The following is a 20,899-nucleotide window of genomic DNA, read 5'->3' as shown; positions in this document are numbered from 1 at the left end:
AAATAGTTACAGTAGAAAAGGGAAAAATAAATAAACATAAATATGGCTTATATTTAAAATGGTGTTTGTTCTTCACTGGTTGCCTTTTTCTTGTGGTAACATGTCAAAACTCTTGCTGATGTGACTGCACACTGTGATATTTCACCTAATAGATATGTGAGTTTATCGACATTGAATTTGTTTTCAAATTCTTTGTGGATCTGTGTATTCTGAGGGAAAATGTGTCTCTAATATGGTCATACATTTGGCAGAAGGTTAGGAACCTCATTTTGTGGGCAGTGTCCACATAGCCTGTTTTCTCTTGAGAGCCAGGTCTGCCTACGGCGGCCTCTCTCAATAGCAAGGCTATACTCACTGAGTCTGTACATAGTCAAGGCTTTCCTTAATTTTGGGTCAGTCACAGTGGCCAGGTATTCTGCCACTGTGTATTCTCTGTTTAGGGCCAAACAGCATTCCAGTTTGCTTAGTTTTTTGGTCAATTCTTTCCGATGTGTCAAGTAAATATCTTTTTGTTTTCTCATCATTTGGTTGGGTCTAATTGTGTTGCTGTTGCTGTCCTGGGGCTCTGTGGAGTCTGTTTGTGTTTGTGAACAGAGACCCAGGACAAGCATGCTTAGGGGACTCTTCTCTAGGTTAATCTCTCTGTAGGTGATGGCTTTGTTATTGAAGGTTTGGGAATCAATTCCTTTTAGGTGGTTGTAGAATTTAACGGCTCTTTTCTGGATTTTGGTAAATAGCGGGTATCGGACAAATTCTGCTCTGCATGCATTATTTGATGTTTTACGTTCTACACAGAGGATGTTTTTGCAGAATTCTACATGGAGAGTCTCAATTTGGTGTTTGTGCCATTTTGTGAATTCTTGGTTGGTGAGCGGACCCCAGTCCTCACAACCTTAAAGGGCAATGGGTTCTATAACTGACTCAAGTATTTTTAGCCAGATCGTAATTGGGATGTCGAATTATATTTTCCTTTTGATGGCGTAGAACACCCCTCTTTCAGATCGTTCACAGCATTGTGGAAGTTACCTGTGGCGCTGATGTTTAGGCCGAGGTAGGTATAGTTGTTTGTGTGGTCTAGGGCAACGGTGTCTAGATAGAATTTGTATTTGTGGCCCTGGCAACTTGACCTTTTTTGGAACACCATTATTTTTGTCTTACTAAGATTTAATGTTAGGGCCCAGGTCTGACAGAATCTGTGCAGAAGACCTAGGTGCTGCTGTAGGCCCTACTAGGTTGGGGAGAGAAGCACCAGATCAACAGCAAACAGTAGACATTTGACTTCAGATTCTTGTGAGGCCGGTGAGGCCAGGTAGGAGGCCAGGTGCTGCAGACTGTTCTAGTGCCCTTGCCAATTCGTTGATATATATGGTGAAGAGGGTTTGGCTCAAGCTTTATCCATGTCTCACCCCACAGCCCTATGAAAAGAAATGTGTGTGTTTTTTGCCAATTTTAGTTGCACACTTGTTGTTTGTGTACATGGATTTCATACTGTCATATGCTTTTCCTCCAACATCGCTTTCCATCTATTTGTATAGCAGACCCTCATGCCAAATTGAGTCAAAAGCTTTATTGAAATCAACAAAGGAAAAGAAGACTTTGTTTTGGTTTGTTTCTCAATTAGGGTGTGCAGGGTGAATATGTGGTCTGTTATTTGGTAAAAAGCCAATTTGACATTTGCTCAGTACATTTGTTTTCACTAAGGAAATGTATGAGTCTGCTGTTAACTGACAAAAACACATAGAGTTATCTGTCCAAAACAAAAAAAAATGTGGAAAAACCACTTCTCCAATCTTTTTGGCAATACATCTTGGCCATGTTCTGTTATAATCTCCACCCGGCACAGCCAGAAGAGGACTGGCCACCCCTCATAGCCTGGTTCCTCTCTAGGTTTCTTCCTAGGTTCTGGCCTTTCTAGGGAGTTTTTCCTAGCTACCGTGCTTCTACACCTGCATTGCTTGCTGTTTGTGGTTTTAGGCTGGGTTTCTTTACAGCACTTTGAGATATCAGCTGATGTAAGAAGGGCTTTATGAATACATTTTATTTTATTTGATACATTGCCTTGCAAAAGTATTCACCCCCCTTGGCGTTTTTCCTATTTTGTTGCATTACAACCTGCAATTTTAACAGATTTTTGTTTGGATTTCATGTAATGGACATACATAAAAAGTCCAAATTGGTGAAGTGAAATGTAAAAAATAACTTGTTTCAAAAAACTATATAATTATTTGTTTTTTAAACGGAAAAGTGGTGCATGCATATGTATTCACACACTTTGCTACGAAGCCCCTAAATTAGATCTGCTGCAACCAATTACCTTCAGAAGTCACATAATTAGTTAAATAAAGTACACCTGTGTGAAATCTACGTGTCACATGATCTGTCACATGATCTCAGTATATATACACCTGTTCTGAAAGGCCCCAAAGTCTGCAACACCACTAAGCAAGGGGCACCACCAAGCAAGCGGCACCATGAAGACCAAGGAGCTCTCAAAACAGGTTAGCAACAAAGTTGTGGTGAAGTACAAATCAGAGTTGGGTTATAAAAAAATATCTGACATTTTGAACATCCCACGGAACACCATTAAATCCATTATTAAAAATGGAAAGAATATGGCAGCACAACAAACCTGCCAAGAGAGGCCCGCCCACCAAAACTCACGGACCAGGCAAGGAGGACATTAATCAGAGAGGCAACAAGTGACCTAAGATAACCCTGAAGGAGCTGCAAAATGTCAAGGCGGAGATTGTAGTATCTGTCCATAGGACCAGGGCTTTACGGAAGAGTGGCCAGAAAAAAAGCCATTGCTTAAAGCAAAAAAATAAGCAAACACATTTGGTGTTTGCCAAATGGCATGTGGGAGACCCCAAACATATGGAACAAGGTTCTCTGGTCAGATGAGACTAAAATGTAGTTTTTTGGCCATCAAGGAAAACGCTATGTCTGGCACAAAACCAACACCTCTCCTCACCCCGAGAACAACATCCCCACAGTGAAGCATGGTGGTGGCAGCGTCGTGTTGTGGGGATGTTTTTCATCGGCAAGGTCTGGGAAACTGGTCAGATTTGAAGGAATGATGGATGGTGCTAAATACAGGGAAATTCTTGAATTTCAGTCTTCCTGAGATTTGAGACTGGGACGGAAGTTCACCTTCCGGCAGGACAATGACCCTAAGCATACTGCTAAAGAAACACTCGATTATTAAGGGGAAACATTTAAATGTCTTGGAATGGCCTAGTCAAATCCCAGACCTCAATCCAATTGAGAATCTGTGGTATGACTTAAAGATTGCTGTTCACCAGTAAGAACACATCCAACTTGATGACGCTGGAGCAATTTTGACTTGAAGAATGGCAAAAATCCCAGTGGCTAGATGTGCCAAGCTTATAGAGACATACACCAAGAGACTTGCAGCTGTAATTGCTGCTTAAGGTGGCTCTACAAAGTATTGACTTTGGGGGGATGAATAGTTATGCACTCTCAAGTTTTCTGTTTTTTTGTCTTTCTTGTTTTTTTCACAATAAAAAATATTTTGCGTCTTCAAAGTAGTAGGCATGTTGTGTAAATCAAATGATACAACCCCCCCCAAAAAAATATATTTTAATTCCAGGTTGTAGGAAAAATGCCAAGGGGGTGAATACTTTCACAAGGCACTGTAAAACAAAGAACAAACAGCAAAAATATATACATGGTCAATTGCAAATCAGAATGTACTGGATTCTACAATTACATTGAATGAACTACAGGACAATGTACAAACCCTCCAACCCAAATAGGCCTGTGGTGTTTATGGTATCCTAAATGAAATGATAAAATATACAGACCACAAATTCCAATTGGCTAAACTTAAACTCTTTAATATAATCCTCAGTTCAGGCATCTTCCCCAATATTTGGAACCAAGGACCTATCAACCCAATCCACAAAAGTGGCGACAAATTTGACCCCAATAACTAACGTGGGATCATTTACAATCGAATTGCTTCTTAGGGCAGAGCACTGGGGAACTTGAAATGACACTTAAAATGTTTGAGAGTATGTGCCTGAATCAAGGACTTCTATACTGTGACAATCAGCCAAAGTAGGCACATAAAATGAATGGCCAGACCTTTGTGTTGTTGATGGGCTCACTGATTTCTCAGTCACTCAGTGACAGCCATGACACTAGATGGGCTGACGCTAGATGGGCTGACATTAGATGGGCTGACACTGGATGGGCTGAAACTAGATGGGCTGACACTGCTACTGTAGATGGTATTAGGGTAGTGACTTTGTAAGTCACTCTCTGGATAAGAGTCTGCTAAATGATATTAATGTAAAGTGTTTGCTACCGTCGAGGACCTAGATTCTCTGGGTTCATTTGCAGTTTGAATAAGGTCTAGGACATAGGAGGAGGTGAGAGTTGGGTTAGAGACTGGTTGGTCTTATCAGATATTTAAGGGAACGGGACCCAGCAAATTGTTTCTAACATGGTAATACATTCTTTCAAATTACAGACAGAAAAGTGTTGAATCGGCTCCAGGTCATCTATAAGTCTATGCCAGGTAAAGCTCCGCCTTATCTCAGCTCACTGGTCACAATAACAACACCCACCCGTAGCACGCGCTCCAGCAGGTATATCTCACTGGTCATCCCCAAAGCCAACACAACCTTTGGTCGCCTTTCCTTCCAGTTCTCTGCTGCCAATGACTGAAACGAATTGCAAAAATCGCTGAAGCTGGAGACTTATATGTCCCTCACTAACTTTAAACATCAGCTATCTGGGCAGCTAACCGATCGCTGCAGCTGTACATAGCCCACCTGTAAATAACCCACCCACCTCATGTCGATATTGTTTTTATTTACTTTTCTTCTCTTTTGCACACCCGTATTTCTACTTGCACATCACCATCTGCTCATCTATCACTCCAGTGTTCATTTGCTAAAATGTAATTATTTCGCTACTATGGCCTATTTATTGCCTTACCTCCTCACGCCATTTGCACACAGTGTATATACACTTACTTTTTTTTATATTGTGTTATTGACTGTACGCTTGTTTATCCTCTATGGGCTAGGTGGGACGCTTGCGTCCCATCTACGTAACAGCCACTGCCAGCCTGTGGCGCGATTTTCAAAACCTTAAAAATCCTATTACTTCAATTTCTCAAACATATGACTATTTTACAGCCATTTAAAGACACGACTCTCGTTAATCTAACCACACTGTCCGATTTCAAAAAGGCTTTACAACGAAAGCAAAACATTAGATTATGTCAGCAGAGTACCAAGCCAGAAATAATCAGACACCCATTTTTCAAGCCAGCATATAATGTCACCAAAACCCAGAAGACAGCTAAATGCAGCACTCACCTTTGATGATCTTCATCAGATGACAACCCTAGGACATTATGTTATACAATACATGCATGTTTTGTTCAATCAAGTTCATATTTATATCAAAAACCAGCTTTTTACATTAGCATGTGACGTTCAGAACTAGCATACCCCCGCAAACTTCCGGGGAATTCGCTAACATTTTACTAAATTACTCACGATAAACATTCACAAAAAGCATAACAATTATTTTAAGAATTATAGATACAGACCTCCTCTATGCACTCGATATGTCCGATTTTAAAATAGCTTTTTGGTGAAAGCACATTTTGCAATATTCTAATTACATAGCCCAGGCATCACGGGCTCGCTATTTAGACACCCGGCAAGTTTAGCACTCACCATAATCATATTTACTATTATAAAAGTTTCATTACCTTTTGTTGTCTTCGTCAGAATGCACACCCAGGACTGCTACTTCAATAACAAATGTTGGTTTGGTCCAAAATAATCCATCGTTATATCCGAATAGCGGCGTTTTGTTCGTGCGTTCCAGACACTATCCGAAATAGTAAAGAAGTGTCGCGCGCATGGCGCAATTCGTGACAATAAAATTCTAAATATTCCATTACCGTACTTCGAAGCATGTCAACCGCTGTTTAAAATCAATTTTTACGACATTTTTCTCGTAGAAAAGCGATAATATTCCGACAGGGAATCTTCTTTTCGGCAAACAGAGGAAAAAATCCCAAAGGCGGGGGCGGTCGGGGTCACGAGCATAAGCCCAGTGTCCCTTGATCGGCCACTTGAGAAAGGCGATAATGTGTTTCAGCCTGGGGCTGGAATGACGACATTCTGTTTTTTCCCGGGCTCTGAGCGCCTATGGACGACGTGGGAAGTGTCACGTTAGAGCAGAGATCCTTAGTAAATGATAGAGATGGAAAAGAAGTTCAAGAAATGGCCAGACAGGCCACTTCCTGTAAAGGAATCTCTCAGGTTTTGACCTGCCATTTGAGTTCTGTTATACTCACAGACACCATTCAAACAGTTTTAGAAAATTTAGGGTGTTTTCTATCCATATTTAATAAGTATATGCATATTCTAGTTACTGGGTAGGAGTGGTAACCAGATTAAATCGGGTATGTTTTTTTATCCAGCCGTGTCAATACTGCCCCCTAGCCCTAACAGGTTATTCCATGTGTAACTCTGTGTTGTTGTTTGTGTCGCACTGCTTTGCTTTATCTTGGCCAGGTCGCAGTTGTAAATGAGAACTCGTTCTCAACTAGCTTACCTGGTTAAATAAAGGTGAAATAAAAATGTAAATAAAAAATGATTATACTGTCCTAAAATGTTTCCCGTGAACTCTGAGTGACCAACCTAATCTGACATAGGGTACGGTATCCATTTTAGGACACCCTGTCTCAAGCATCAAACCTCATTGGTAAAGTTTAGTGCTTATTGTCACTGTTTGTCTCATACTTCCAAAGGATGCTTCGTCTTTGTTTTCCCTGGTGTTTTTAAGGTCGACATTTAATGCCTCTCTAACATAAACAGCCATTTACAGCCATCTACAGTAGCAGACTGTAAAGTTCAACTTTTTCATGTGCCGCTTTGGGGACTATAAAGCTTATTCAATCTAAAGACGGGTAAATGGACCAAGGTGTTCAGCGGTAACTGCGCCAAACATCTGTGCTTTATATTTTCTTAATGCTTGGAAGTATTAATCCTTAATGTATCCTTGGCAGCTCTATCACAAACTCTGTGATTGCCTAGCTATTACGGCTGACCTCTCAACCGTTTACCAGAGGAGGGAAGGGCACATACTACTGCTTATTTCACCAGAGGCTCTAGGCTTTAGAAAGTAGAGGGAATTAAGGGTCGAAGCTCCAATAGAAACGTGTAATATAAAACTAGAATACAAAACTTTTACACACCATTGTTTTCGTAAGCAAGCTGCTTCTAGTAGGTTGGTACAGGATGTGAGTGTACCCTCCATTAATACTAGTGGTTTACAAATGTCTAGAAGGATCGTCACTTATCATAACTTGGTGTTCTAAATGATGTCATAGTTATCGATATGGACGTCGACTCAATAGAATAGGATTATGTTAAACTTGATGTAAACTCCTGCATAGTGTACGTACAATTTGTCTATGGCTGGCTTTGAAAGACTCTGATCTCTCCACCATGTCAGTGGTCTCAGATGGAAGCTAAGGGATTAACTGACACCTGCTGACCCATGCATAAAAAGGGACACTATTGCTCATGACCTTCATTACTGTTTGGGCCAGGAGCCATTCTCAGATGATGAGCGCTTTTCCAGGAGTATTCAGGAACACTGCCAAGATTCTGATTGAGACCAAACTGAACGTAGTGTGTCTGTCCACTTAGCCTTACTCTCATAGGCCATCTGTTAGAGTCCATTTAAAAAAATACTTAAAAAAAAATACTAAGTCTCTCTCTCTCTCTCTCTCTCTCTCTCTCTCTCTCTCTCTCTCTGAATTAGCGCATATACCGTTGTGTGTTCGAGTAACAATGTGAAAAGGCTTTGTTTTTGCACATCTTCAGAAGAAGGGCAGTGGGCGTGAGAATGACTAACACATTGCTAGTGACACCTTACCTGTAAACACAGGTGCCATCTAATTTACATATCTCAGCGAGAGGAGGTTAGGGTGACTCACTGATACCCAATCAGCTAATGCCAGAAAAGGGAGTGTGTCATATCAAGAAATAGCATGATCATTACACAGGGGTACCTAAAATGTGCAGTTTTGTCACACAACACAATGCCACAAATGTCTCAAGTTTTGAGGGAATGTGCAATTAGCATACTGACTGCAGGAATGTCCACAAGAGCTGTTACCAGAGAGTTGAATGTTAATTTCTCTACCATAAACCGCCTCCAACGTTGTTTTAGAGAATTTGGCAGTATGTCCAACCGGCCTCACAACCGCAGACCACGTGTAACCATGCCAGCACAGGACCTCCATATCCGGCATCTTCACCTCTGGGAAAGTCTGAGACAAGCACCCGGACAGCTGATGAACCTGTGGGTTTGCACAAGCATCTGCATGCTCCTCGTCCAAACTTGGGTGTTGGACCGGAATGCAGATTGGCATCATAACCGACTTCAGTTTGCAGATTCTCAACTTTGATGGCCACTGGCACACTGGAGAAGTGTGCTCTTCACGGATGAATCCTGGTTTCAACTGTACCGGGCAGATGGCAAACAGCGTGTATGGCGTTGTGTGGGCGAGCGGTTTGCTTATGTCATCATAGTGAACAGACTGTCCCATGGCGTTGGGTTATGGTATGGGGCAGGCATAAACTACGGACAACGAACACACTTGCATTTTATCAATGGCAATTTGAATGCACAGAGATACTGTGACGAGACCCTGAGGCCCGTTGTTGTGCCATTCATCCGCCGCCGTCACCTCATGTTTCAGCATGATAATGCACGGCCCGATGTCGCTATCATCTGTACACAATTCCTGGAAGCTGAACATATCCCAGTTCTTCCATTGCCTGCATACTCACCAGACAAGTCACCCATTGAGCATGTTTGGGATGCTCTGGATCGACGTGTACGACAGCATGTTCCAGTTCCCACCAATATCCAGAAACTTTGTACAGCCATTGAAGAGGAGTGGGACAACATTTTCACAGGCCACAATTAACAGTCTGATCAGTTCTATGCTCATGTGCTGCATGAGCCAAAACAAACTGTCAGTATCTTGTGGTCACACCAGATACTGACTGGCTTTCTGATCCATGCCACTACCTTTTTTTCAAGGTAAGATGCATATCTGCATTCCCAATCATGTGAAATCCATAGATTAGAGCCTAATAAATGTATTTCAATTGAATGGTTTCCTTATGCGAACTGTAACTCAGTAAAATCTTTGAAATTGTTGCGTTTATATTTTTGATCAGGATTGAGGATCAGAGTAAAAGAGAGCTGGGAGAAAGTGTGAAGGAGAGAACAGAGTCAAAGAGGACACCTTCAGACAGGGACAATGTGGACACCTTCAGACAGGGACAATGAGGACACCTTCAGACAGGGACAATGAGGACACCTTCACACAGGGACAATGAGCACAGACAGGGACAATGAGGACACCTTCAGACAGGGACAATAAGCACAGACAGGGACAATGAGGACACCTTCAGACAGGGACAATAAGCATAGACAGGGACAATGAGGACATTTTCAGACAGGGACAATGAGGACATTTTCAGACAGGGACAATTAGGACACCTTCAGACGGGGACAATAAGCACAGACAGGGACAATGAGGACACCTTCAGACAGGGACAATAAGCACAGACAGGGACAATGAGGACACCTTCAGATGGGGACAATAAGCACAGACAGGGACAATGAGGACACCTTCAGACAGGGACAATAAGCACAGACAGGGACAATGAGGACATTTTCAGACAGGGACAATGAGGACATTTTCAGACAGGGACAATTAGGACATCTTCAGACAAGGACAAGGAGGACATCTGCAAACAGAGGCAAAGCTCTGGAAAACACACAGAGAAAAACCTGAGTGTGACCATAGACATGGCAACAAATTTAAAAAATGAAGTCAATTAGGCAGCCATAGATACAACTATGGTCAATTCCCACGACAACACTCACATACTTTAGAGGTGTTTATGAATACTGTCTGAATGCTGGAAATCCATGGAAAGTATAATCGCCGGTTTGGAGTTGACATTTTAGCTATCTTTGAGTAAGACTGTGTATTTTCCCAACAGTAAACTTCAGTAGAAACGTAATTGTGTATACTCGTATATATTCGGTGTAATATTATTTTACTAAGGACATACTGTACATGGCCTTTGTGAGGCCAGTGCCATGCAGACTAGGATGTGTAATGCATGATGGTGTCTCTATGTTGGCCTCAGCCTCCCCTTCAGGCCTCAGTAGCCAGCGGCAGCGGGGAAAATGGTTGACAATTACCTCTGCCATTGGGCTGTTCTGTCCTGTTACCCGGGTTACGGTGGCCAGGGTCCCCGTGTGTGGCAGTCAAATCACTGGATAATGTTGGTGGCGTCGGGGCACCTGCTGGGACGGCATGTGGTGAACAATTTCTCAAGAACATTCTGCTGTCTGCTCTTAATGGAAAAGACATGGACAGGCTCATCTCTGACCTTATGGATACTTGCACATTCCAATTTGAAAATGTTTTTCATGACTTTCTTCTCGCTTTTCTCATCTGCTCTTGTTATGACATGAAATTTGGACATGGAAAGGATTGTCATCATTGTGAACACAGATAATCTTTGGACAATCTAGAAAAATGCCGGATTTACCTCGTTGTTAGCTCATGTTAGCTCATTAATTATCCTGTTTGGTTGTTGTTCAGTAGTTTTTTGTTGGTATTGTATTAGTGTTGTGTCACATTACTGATTGAATTATGGTTCATTGTGGAGCTTAGAATGACCTCCTGTTCTGTGGTTGTGTTGTTGTGTCCATAGTGTTGTTGCGTTGTGTTGCTGTATCCATAGTGTTGTTGTGTTGTTATATCCGTAGTGTTATGTTTTTGTGTCGTTGTGTCTGTAGTGCCGTTGTGTTGTTGTGTCCGTAGTGTTGTTGTGTTGTTGTGTCCGTAGTGGTGTTGTGTTGTTGTGTCCATAGTGTTGTTGTGTTGTTGTGTCCGTAGTGTTGTTGTGTCCGTAGTGTTGTTGTGTTGTTGTGTCCGTAGTGCCGTTGTGTTGTTGTGTCCGTAGTGGTGTTGTGTTGTTGTGTCAGTTGTGTTGGTGTGTCTGTAGTGGTGTTGTGTATGTAGTGCTGCTGTGTTGTTGTGCCGTTGTGTCAGTTGCATTGTTGTGTTGTTGAAAATACAATATTTTGGATTATGGAAAATATATTTCACAATAGTTTAGATGATACAATGATTCTCTACAAAATGACTGTTTGTTTTATCACATAAACTGAAATAAGGTGAAAAATTAGAATTTTAGCAACCAGGAAATGGAGGAGCTATTCCCGCATATTGCTTATTTAAACAGAAGAAACAGTATACTCTAAAACACATCATTATACAAAAGTTATACAACATATGATCAGCTAAGCCCTCTACTTAGTGATTCTTGGACCTCTATCTACATTTTGAAAATCTACTTCTCTCTTTCCATTCCCTTTCATGCCTATAAATCCCATATTATTCCGAGTCTCTCCTATAATTCCCATATTATTCTGAGTCTCCCCTCTCATTCCCATATTATTCAGTCTGGACTCTAATTCCCATATTATTCAGTCTGGACTCTAATTCCCATATTATTCAGAGTCTCTCTTCTCATTGCCATATTATTCTGAGTTTGGATTCCAATTCCCACATTTTTCAGTCTGGAATCCAATTCACATATTATTCTGAGCCATTTAATAGAGTTATCCTTCGATTATTCTCATTCCTATTCTCCCAAAAGTGTCACGTGTGCTCCCTCTCCGGCCTCTAGGTCACCAGGTTATGACTCAACACCTGTCACTATCGTTACGCGCAACTGTAATCACGTCCTTGATTACCTGCCCTATATATATATATGTCACTCCGTTTGGTTCCATTCACCAGGCGTCATTGTTTCTGTTTCATGTCTGTGCGTTGTTCGAGGTTCTTGTTTTGTATCATGTTCCGTTTATTTTATTAGAACACTCCCTGAACTTGCTTCCCGACTCTCAGCGAACATCATTACAAAAAGGCTCAGCTACATAATGTAGTACTTTAAACTTCATTTTCTCCCTTTCGGCTCAGTAGAACACTCATTTCTGGGTGTGTGCATGAGTGTGAATAGCTTCCCCCTCCTTATCACAAGAAGAGGTGGTTCTGAGAGTACCGTCATCCTACATATATTTAGTATATTTGAAGCAAACATTGGTACACTGATTGTCTCTGAACAAAGCAATATATACACTAATATTGGCCCCAAATTGCCATTTTAATGTAATTTTTAAGGGGGATTATGCTTTCTGAAAAGAACATCCTGCAGTATCCCCGGTTAGCCTTGAACTTCATGGCTTTTAAAAGAGGGGGCAGTTCTCCCCTGGTGTACAGAGCCAATCAGAGGGGGCTATGGTTCTCTCCTGGTGTACAGAGCCAATCAGAGGGGGCAGTTCTCCCCTGCTGTACAGAGCCAATCAGAGGGGGCAGTTGTTCTCCCCTGGTGTACAGAGCCAATGAGAGGGGGCAGTTCTCCCCTGGTGTACAGAGCCAATCAGAGGGGGCAGTTGTTCTCCCCTGGTGTACAGAGCCAATCAGAGGGGTCTGTGGTTCTCCCCTGGTGTACAGAGCCAATCAGAGGGGGCAGTTCTCCCCTGGTGTGCAGAGCCAATGAGAGGGCGCTGTGGTTCTCCCCTGGTGTACAGAGCCAATGAGAGGGGGCTGTGGTTCTCTCCTGGTGTACAGAGCCAATGAGAGGGGGCAGTTGTTCTCCCCTGGTGTGCAGAGCCAATGAGAGGGGGCTGTTGTTCTCCCTTGGTGTACAGAGCCAATGAGAGGGGGCAGTTGTTCTCCCCTGGTGTGCAGAGCCAATGAGAGGGGGTTGTGGTTCTCCCCTGGTGAACAGAGCCAATGAGAGGGGGCTGTGGTTCTCCCCTGGTGAACAGAGCCAATGAGAGGGGGCCTGTGGTTCTCCCCCGGTGAACAGAGCCAATGAGAGGGGGCTGTGGTTCTCCCCTGGTGAACAGAGCCAATGAGAGAGGGCAATTGTTCTCCCCTGGTGAACAGAGCCAACAGCTGTTTATTTTTTGGGGGGACAAAGGATTTTGATCACTTAATTATGATAATGTACCATGTCAAGGCTATAAGAAGCCATTTGTGAGAATAGAGAGTACATAGAAGGAACGTCTGTTTCTACGTTTTAGGGTTCAGAGACAAGCAAATCTTTTGAGGACTAGATTACTGAATAAGACTGTCATGTAGCCAGTGTCAGCGTTGTTTCTGGCCAGGTCCTATAGTCAGGCAAATCTCCTGTCCCAATGACTAACTCTTATAGGAAACCTTTACAATGTTCCTTCCCTCCCTTTTAGGATTTTTCAGTATTCACTAGGAACCACTCGTTCTGTTCAGGTAGTACTAAAACAGTCAAACCACTCCAAACAGTGGTTGGTTGCCTCTGAACATTTTCTTATCTGTGAGGTATAGCTAGAGAGATAGGGATCTACTGCCAGAGTCCGGCTTGTTGTGGTGAAGAGAGAAAAGGAAAAGAGAAGAAATACTCTGCGGCAAATTGCCTTGAAATAGGCAATTCACCTCCTCCTAGCTTATCAGGAGCTGCATTCAGAAACCACACTGCACCTCCTCCTAGCTTATCAGGAGCTGCATTCAGAAGCCACACTGCACCTCCTCCTAGCTTATCAGGAGCTGCATTCAGAAGCCACACTGCACCTCCTCCTAGTTTATCAGGAGCTGCATTCAGAAGCCACACTGCACCTCCTCCTAGCTTATCAGGAGCTGCATTCAGAAGTCACACTGCACCTCCTCCAAGCTTATCAGGAGCTGCATTCAGAAGCCACACTGCACCTCCTCCTAGCTTATCAGGAGCTGCATTCAGAAGTCACACTGCACCTCCTCCAAGCTTATCAGGAGCTGCATTCAGAAGCCACACTGCACCTCCTCCTAGCTTATCAGGAGCTGCATTCAGAAGCCACACTGCGTGTTTGAAGACGATTGCTTTCATTTGCACAGGCCCATCCTGTTTCACGTGAATGAGGCTGTGCTTCGTCTGAGCCATCCTGTGATAGTCGCAACGTCGCAGGTTTATTTTCCCTTAAGCTTTCTGCAACTGGCTCAACACACAATGGAGACGAGGGAAGGGAACGATACAGCCTGCCTCTCAGACCTGTTTCTCCCCTTTGACTTGCAAACTGCATCAAGCCGGTGTCTCAGAACATGACAAGTAGGGAGAACTGACCTCCTATCAGGAGTGATCAGATTGATTGTCAGGTCTGGCGGCTTACGGCTCTGTCTGGCAGACGATAAGGAGGAGTCTCCGGTGGACCTCTGCGCCCGGGAAAATCTGCCCTGTTCTCGGGTTCCGAGTTGTCTTCCGTGTCCATGGGCAGGATGACAGCAATGCGGTGGTCCATGTTGAGACCTTTGATGCTGCCTGCCGCACTGCAGAACGGTTCACAACATGGACGCTTCGCTGTCACAGACAGAAAACCTGACAATACATAGAGAGAGTGAGAGAAAGGGAGAGAGAGAGTGAGAGAAAGGGAGAGAGAGAGTGAGAGAAAGGGAGAGAGAGAGTGAGAGAAAGGGAGAGAGAGTGAGAGAAAGGGAGAGAGAGAGTGAGAGAAAGGGAGAGAGAGAGTGAGAGAAAGGGAGAGAGACAGTGAAAGACCGGGGGAGCGGCTGTGTTTGGATAAGAAATACCTTGGGCCACCTTTATCTGCACAGAATAAAAGGTCGTCTCTAGGTGATGGGGTCATCTCTAGGTGATGGGTTCGTCTCTAGGTGATGGGGTCGTCTCTAGGTGATGGGTTCGTCTCTAGATGATAGGGTCATCTCTAGGTGATGGGGTCGTCTCTAGGTGATGGGGTCGTCTCTATGTGATGGGGTCATCTCTAGGTGATTGGGCCGTCTCTAGGTGTGGGATAAATACTGGTGTACCCTACAAGCCAAACACAATTACTGCTATCGAAAACCGAATCTCACACCCCTATAAATCTCTACTGGGGGGCTGCGGGAAACGGAGGGATGGATGAAGGGATGGAGGGAGGGAAGGAGGGATGGATGGAAGGAGGGAGGGAGGGAGGGAGAGAGATAAGCCTTCCAGTATGAGCCGGGCATCTAATCCTGCGATTAAATAAGAGAGGTGCGGATTGCCAGATAAAGGACCCGGGCTGCCATTGTCTCCTGGAGATACTGAGGGTAAATCTTCCAGAATGAGGCTCCCATTTCAGCGGGCGAGGTAAAGAGCATGACAAACACAAACACACACCCACTCAACACATACCCCCACACACACACTCACACAACACACACCCCTACACAACACCCACCCACCCACACAACACACACCCAACACACACCCCCACACACACACGACCCACACCCACACAACACACAACCACACGACACACACCCCCACACCCACACAACACACACCCACCCACACAACACACACCCACCCACACAACACACACCCAACACACACGACCCACACTCACATGACCCACACCCACATGACCCACACCCACACGACACACACCCCCACACCCACACAACACTCACCCACACAACACACACCCATACACCCACGCGACACACACCCCCACATCCCGACACCCCCACAACACACACCCATACACACACCCAAACACAGCTACCTACTGTCTCTATCCTTGCAGAAGTGGTGGTCTCAATTAGGGGATGGAAAAGATGGGAAGATACAGGGCAGGACTTAAGATACAACCTGTTCCAAAGTGCACCTTAATGCCTATGGACTGGATGCTAATAATATGGAATGGTTGCATGGTGAATGTGCAGTGGAACTGTTCTGTGAGTTTCAAGATACTAGAATACCCAGCATCCCAAAAGTCGTTTTTTTATGGTGCCTCGGTTCTAAATGTGTTTTGTCGATGTTTAAATTAATTGAATGCACAAATATAGAGGTGCTTCTGTCCCCTACGAACAAGGTGTCATGAAGTCCAGCAGAGCAGCAAATGACTTTAATGTTTGTTATCTTTTTACTGATAACCCTTCAGCTATCTCATAAACAACACAGCAATTCTAACCCGCAATTAATTTTTTTTAATACTTGCATGAAAAGAAAAGTTTGAAGTGAACATGTGTTAAAACGTGTTAAAATGCCAAAGACAAACTGTTTATTAATGTTTAAAATGTTTTTGTTTTTTACAGCGACGACCGATAATGAACGTCTTGAAATTGCCACTAAGAAATTCCCGTTGAAATACGCCCGGCCAGTAGTGGATTGGCTACAGGAGAAAGGTAAACTTAACAGAACTTTAAAATTATCTTCTATTGAACTCAACATTGAACTTTTTCTTTTTGTATTTTCCTGCTGAAATGTAGCTCCTTTTCCCACTTCAAAAAAAGGATTTTAACATGACCTAACATCTTTTGTCAAACTCGAACATACAATTAAAAATGTAAATCCCATGATAATTCATAATTCATAAACACTCTACTCAGTTAAATGGACTGCTAATGAATATTACACAATAATATAGTATTTCATATACTCTGAATCCTTCGAAAATAAGATAATAATTGAGTATCTCCTAAAGTCCCTTTAACATCCATTTAAACCTGAATTCCATTTCAAACACAAGTAAAGGCACTGTCGCCAAAAGAGGATTCTTAACGTTTCTAAGTAAAGGAGAGAGAGAGAGACATTTGACCTTTTCCTCTCCTTTCCTTTCCATCCCTCTCTAATGGATGAATCAACATGTAGTCATACATCTAAAATATTAAGTCAGATAATAATAGTTTGAAGTACAATCATTTATTCATTTATTAATTCATTATCCAGAGTGCTATGTTGATACAACTGGAGAATTACTGCATAAAACTGGGATGATTTCCTAGCGGGTTAACAATTTACTCAATACTTTCTAAGTCGAGTATTACCATTTGTCGTTTTAAACTTTAAGATTATGAAGATGTGTTAAATCGGTGTTACTACTTAGATTTGGCATGTATATATCATTTTAGAAATGATTTGACTCATTTGAAACTTCACAGCCCCTTGTGATGTACTTATTTTCTCCATCAGGTTTCTGCCCCTGATTCCTGCCCCTGATTAGCCCTTTTAGACATCTTGTTACTGCCCCTGATTAGCCCTTTTAAACATCAGGTTCCTGCCCCTGATTAGCCCTTTTAAACATCAGCTTCCTGCCCCTGATTAGCCCTTTTAAACATCTTGTTATTGCCCCTGATTAGCCCTTTTAAACATCAGGTTCCTGCCCCTTATTAGCCCTTTTAAACATCTTGTTACTGCCCCTGATTAGCCATTTTAAACATCTTGTTACTGCCCCTGATTAGCCCTTTTAAACATCTTATTGCCCCTGATTAGCCCTTTTAAACATCAGGTTCCTGCCCTTGATTAGCCCATTTTAACATCTGCTCCTTCCCCTTCTTTCTATCTTCATCATTATTCATTTTAAACATCAGCTCCTACCCCTGTTTTTTAGCTTCAGCATTAGCCATAGCATTTTAAACATCAGCTCTTACCCCTGTTTTCTAGCTTCAGCATTAGCCATAGCATTTTTAACATCAGCTCTTACCCCTGTTTCTAGCTTCAGCATTAGCCATAGCATTTTAAACATCAGCTCTTACCCCTGTTTCTAGCTTCAGCATTAGCCATAGCATTTTAAACATAACCCATTCTTTGTCTTCATAGTTTTGGCAACAGCTCTAGCCTTTTTAGATACTGCTGATCAGACGCCGTCCCAAAGGGCCAGTTTGAGGAGATGGACATTAAGCTTTGACCTTTTCCTCTCCTTTTCTTTCCATCCCTCTCTCTCCTCCTTTCTCAGCCTTAGCTCACATCACTGTCTCATAATTACAGATAACAACATTATGCCCTTTCTACAGTGATAGCCAGAAGCATTGACCCTGTATATTTTGGGTTAGCTTTCTGGATCCCAGGCTACTTATAGCCTCCTCAGTTGACCTTTGTTCATAGTTTCACCATAAATGTTTTTTTACGACCCACCTCCTCGTGACCTTTTGATTGTTAAGGACTTTTAAGTACACATGGAAACGTATACTTACCGTACACACATGAACACACACACACACACACACACACACACACACACACACACACACACACACACACACACACACACACACACACACACACACACAATACACACACACACACACACACACACACCGTAAAGTCACAAAGGTTCTATTTATTCTCTGACCTGACGACATCTCAACAACTCAACAACAGGAACCTTATTTTGCTGCTCTGTTCGTTGTTATTCCTTGATGTGAATGACTATTTGTCTGGTTCCCTCCACTAGGCCGGCAGCTTACCATATTCAACACCCAGGCCTTGGTGACCATCGGTGGCAGCGACCGCAGTCGGCCCTTCCAGGGACAGCTGTCCGGCCTCTACTACAATGGCCTGAAGGTCCTCAACATGGCCGCCGAGGGCAACTCCAACATCAAAATCAACGGCAGCATCCGGTTGGTGGGTGACACGCCCTCCGTGGCCGGGTCGGCCCGCACCACCGCCCAGCCGCCCGAGTTATCAACCACCTTTATTGAGACCACCACCACCATGTCCACAACCACCACCCGCAAGCACCGCTCCTCTCCCACCATACAGGTAGGGCTCAGGAATGGGGAGGAGAGCAGAGGGGATAGGGACGGGGCGGAGGGGGGTACGGGGATGGGAGGAGAGGGGAGGGCAGCGGATGGGGTGGAGAGCGGAGGGGATAGGTACGGGGTGGAGGGGGGGTACGGGGATGGGAGGAGAGGGGATGGCAGCAGAGGGAACGGAGTGGAGAGGAGAGTTGACGGGAGGAGAGGGGTGGGGAGGGAGAGAAGAGGAGAGGGGACGGGGCGGGGTGGGGAGGAGAGGAGAGGGGAAGGCAGCGGAGGGAACGGGGAGAAGAGGAGAGGGGAGGACTGTGTTCCCTATACAATACATGTCCCCTGAACAGCTGTGTGTAGTGGACCGTGACAGCCCCATCTACTCCCTTCTCTCTGGGACAGAGGCACGCTCAGAGGCCCTGTGGTCTAGATGGAGGAATTAGCCCTTCATCATCTCTGCTTGCTTAATAACCACCTAGCCCAGATACTAGTTTTTTTTAAGCTTTTATTTCTTCCACTAAATGAGGCCAGGAAAAGAGAAAACTATAGAAACCCTGCCTGTCTGTCATACCTGTCAAATCCATCTGGCCCATCTGGCACTCCAGGAGCAAAAGTTTCTATGTTTTAATTTGATTTGAACCCAGGTATCTATGTCTGTTCATAGTTACTGTCACGCTAACACAGGTCTCTATGTCTGTTCATAGTTACTGTCAAGCTAACACAGGTCTCTATGTCTGTTCATAGTTACTGTCACGCTAACACAGGTCTCTATGTCTGTTCATAGTTACTGTCAAGCTAACACAGGTCTCTATGTCTGTTCATAGTTACTGTCAAGCTAACACAGGTCTCTATGTCTGTTCATAGTTACTGTCACACTAACCCAGGTCTGTTGTCTATGTCTGTTCATAGTTACTGTCACGCTAACCCAGGTCTGTTGTCTGTCTGTTCATAGTTACTGCCACGCTAACCCAGAGCTGTTGTCTATGTCTGTTCATAGTTACTGCCACGCTAACCCAGGTCTGTTGTCTATGTCTGTTCATAGTTACTGCCACACTAACCCAGGTCTGTTGTCTATGTCTGTTCATAGTTACTGCCACACTAACCCAGGTCTGTTGTCTATGTCTGTTCATAGTTACTGCCATGCTAACCCAGGTGTGTTCAGTTGTGCTAGGGTTTTTTTATGTTATGCATACTAATGGTGTGTAGAAGCTCTGCAGGTTTTCAAGCACAGCCAGCCACTGTGTCAGTTGTCTGTTGGGATGGTTTGTTTGGTCTGTGGTTATTGGTGCTTTGATTCAGGTAAATACGTTGTGCAGCTTCTTTGAATAGGTGTATCTACTGCACATCTATCAAGTACTATATTAATATGACATATTTAAATATTACATTGAATTATATTATCTCTCATTGATATTATATAATCATTTAAAATGGGAGGATAAATTGGACGTCGCAGAATTGGATTTGTGTCTGCGTATAGTTGTCCTCTTCCCACTCTAAAAACATCTTCATTCCAACTCTCTCTGGCTGTCTTTTATTTATTTAACTAGGCAAGTCAGTTTAGAACAAATTCTTATTTTCAATGACGGCCTAGGAACAGTGGGTTAACTGCTTTGTTCAGGGGCAGAACAAAAGATTTGTACCTTGTCAGCACACTCGGGGATTTGAACTTGCAACCTTTCAGTTACTAGTCCAACACTCTAACCACGAGGCTACCCTGCCGCTTGTCTGAAAACAACAGAGTTTACAAACCCATTTCAGCTTGGAACCAATAAAAAGTCTGTCTGAGTAAAAACCATATAATCACATTTCGTTAACCATTTCATAGGTTCCCTGGAGAACATATGGACGTGGCTAGCAGTGCAGATATTAAGACATACGTCTACAGAGCCTCTGACATACGGTATGGAGTGGCTAATGTTAAAGGACGCTAAAAACAACAAAAAAGTAAAAACAAAAAAAACTGTTGATGTTACCGTAGTAACTCAGCCAGGTGTCACAAACCCTGTTTTCTCTGGTTGGACTACGTGGAAATGATATGCAGATCAAGAGGCCATCAGCGGAGATAAAAAGAAAACAGACAAACGAAAGATGAGAGGTAGAGAGAGAGAGACTAGAAATGGGAAATTTGAGTGACTTGTGGTGCTCAATTGCAGGTACTCTATCAAATAAAAAATATCAAATGAGGCCAGAGGAGGGAAATTGTTATTATTATTTTTTTTTTCAATTTAATCGAGGATGAATTTCCTGTGGAGGTCAATCTGGAGCAAGTGA

The 20,899-nt window shown here is 43.4% G+C and overlaps 1 protein-coding gene across 5 annotated transcripts in view; it reads left to right on the top strand.

Moving 5' to 3' along the window:
- LOC106611370 (neurexin-3a) overlaps positions 1 to 20,899 on the top strand; it is an 825,193-nt gene that overhangs the window by 725,973 nt on the left and 78,321 nt on the right. For all 5 annotated transcript variants that reach the window (XM_045723685.1, XM_045723683.1, XM_045723684.1 and 2 more), the window contains 2 exons: positions 16,193 to 16,282; positions 18,331 to 18,638. In XM_045723685.1, the coding sequence (XP_045579641.1) occupies positions 16,193 to 16,282; positions 18,331 to 18,638 (398 nt within the window). The remainder of the gene's footprint in view (positions 1 to 16,192; positions 16,283 to 18,330; positions 18,639 to 20,899) is intronic.

The sequence above is a fragment of the Salmo salar genome, chromosome ssa09 (genome assembly GCF_905237065.1).
Source record: "Salmo salar chromosome ssa09, Ssal_v3.1, whole genome shotgun sequence".
NCBI lineage: Eukaryota > Metazoa > Chordata > Actinopteri > Salmoniformes > Salmonidae > Salmo > Salmo salar.
This window is presented reverse-complemented; position numbering and strand designations above follow the sequence as displayed.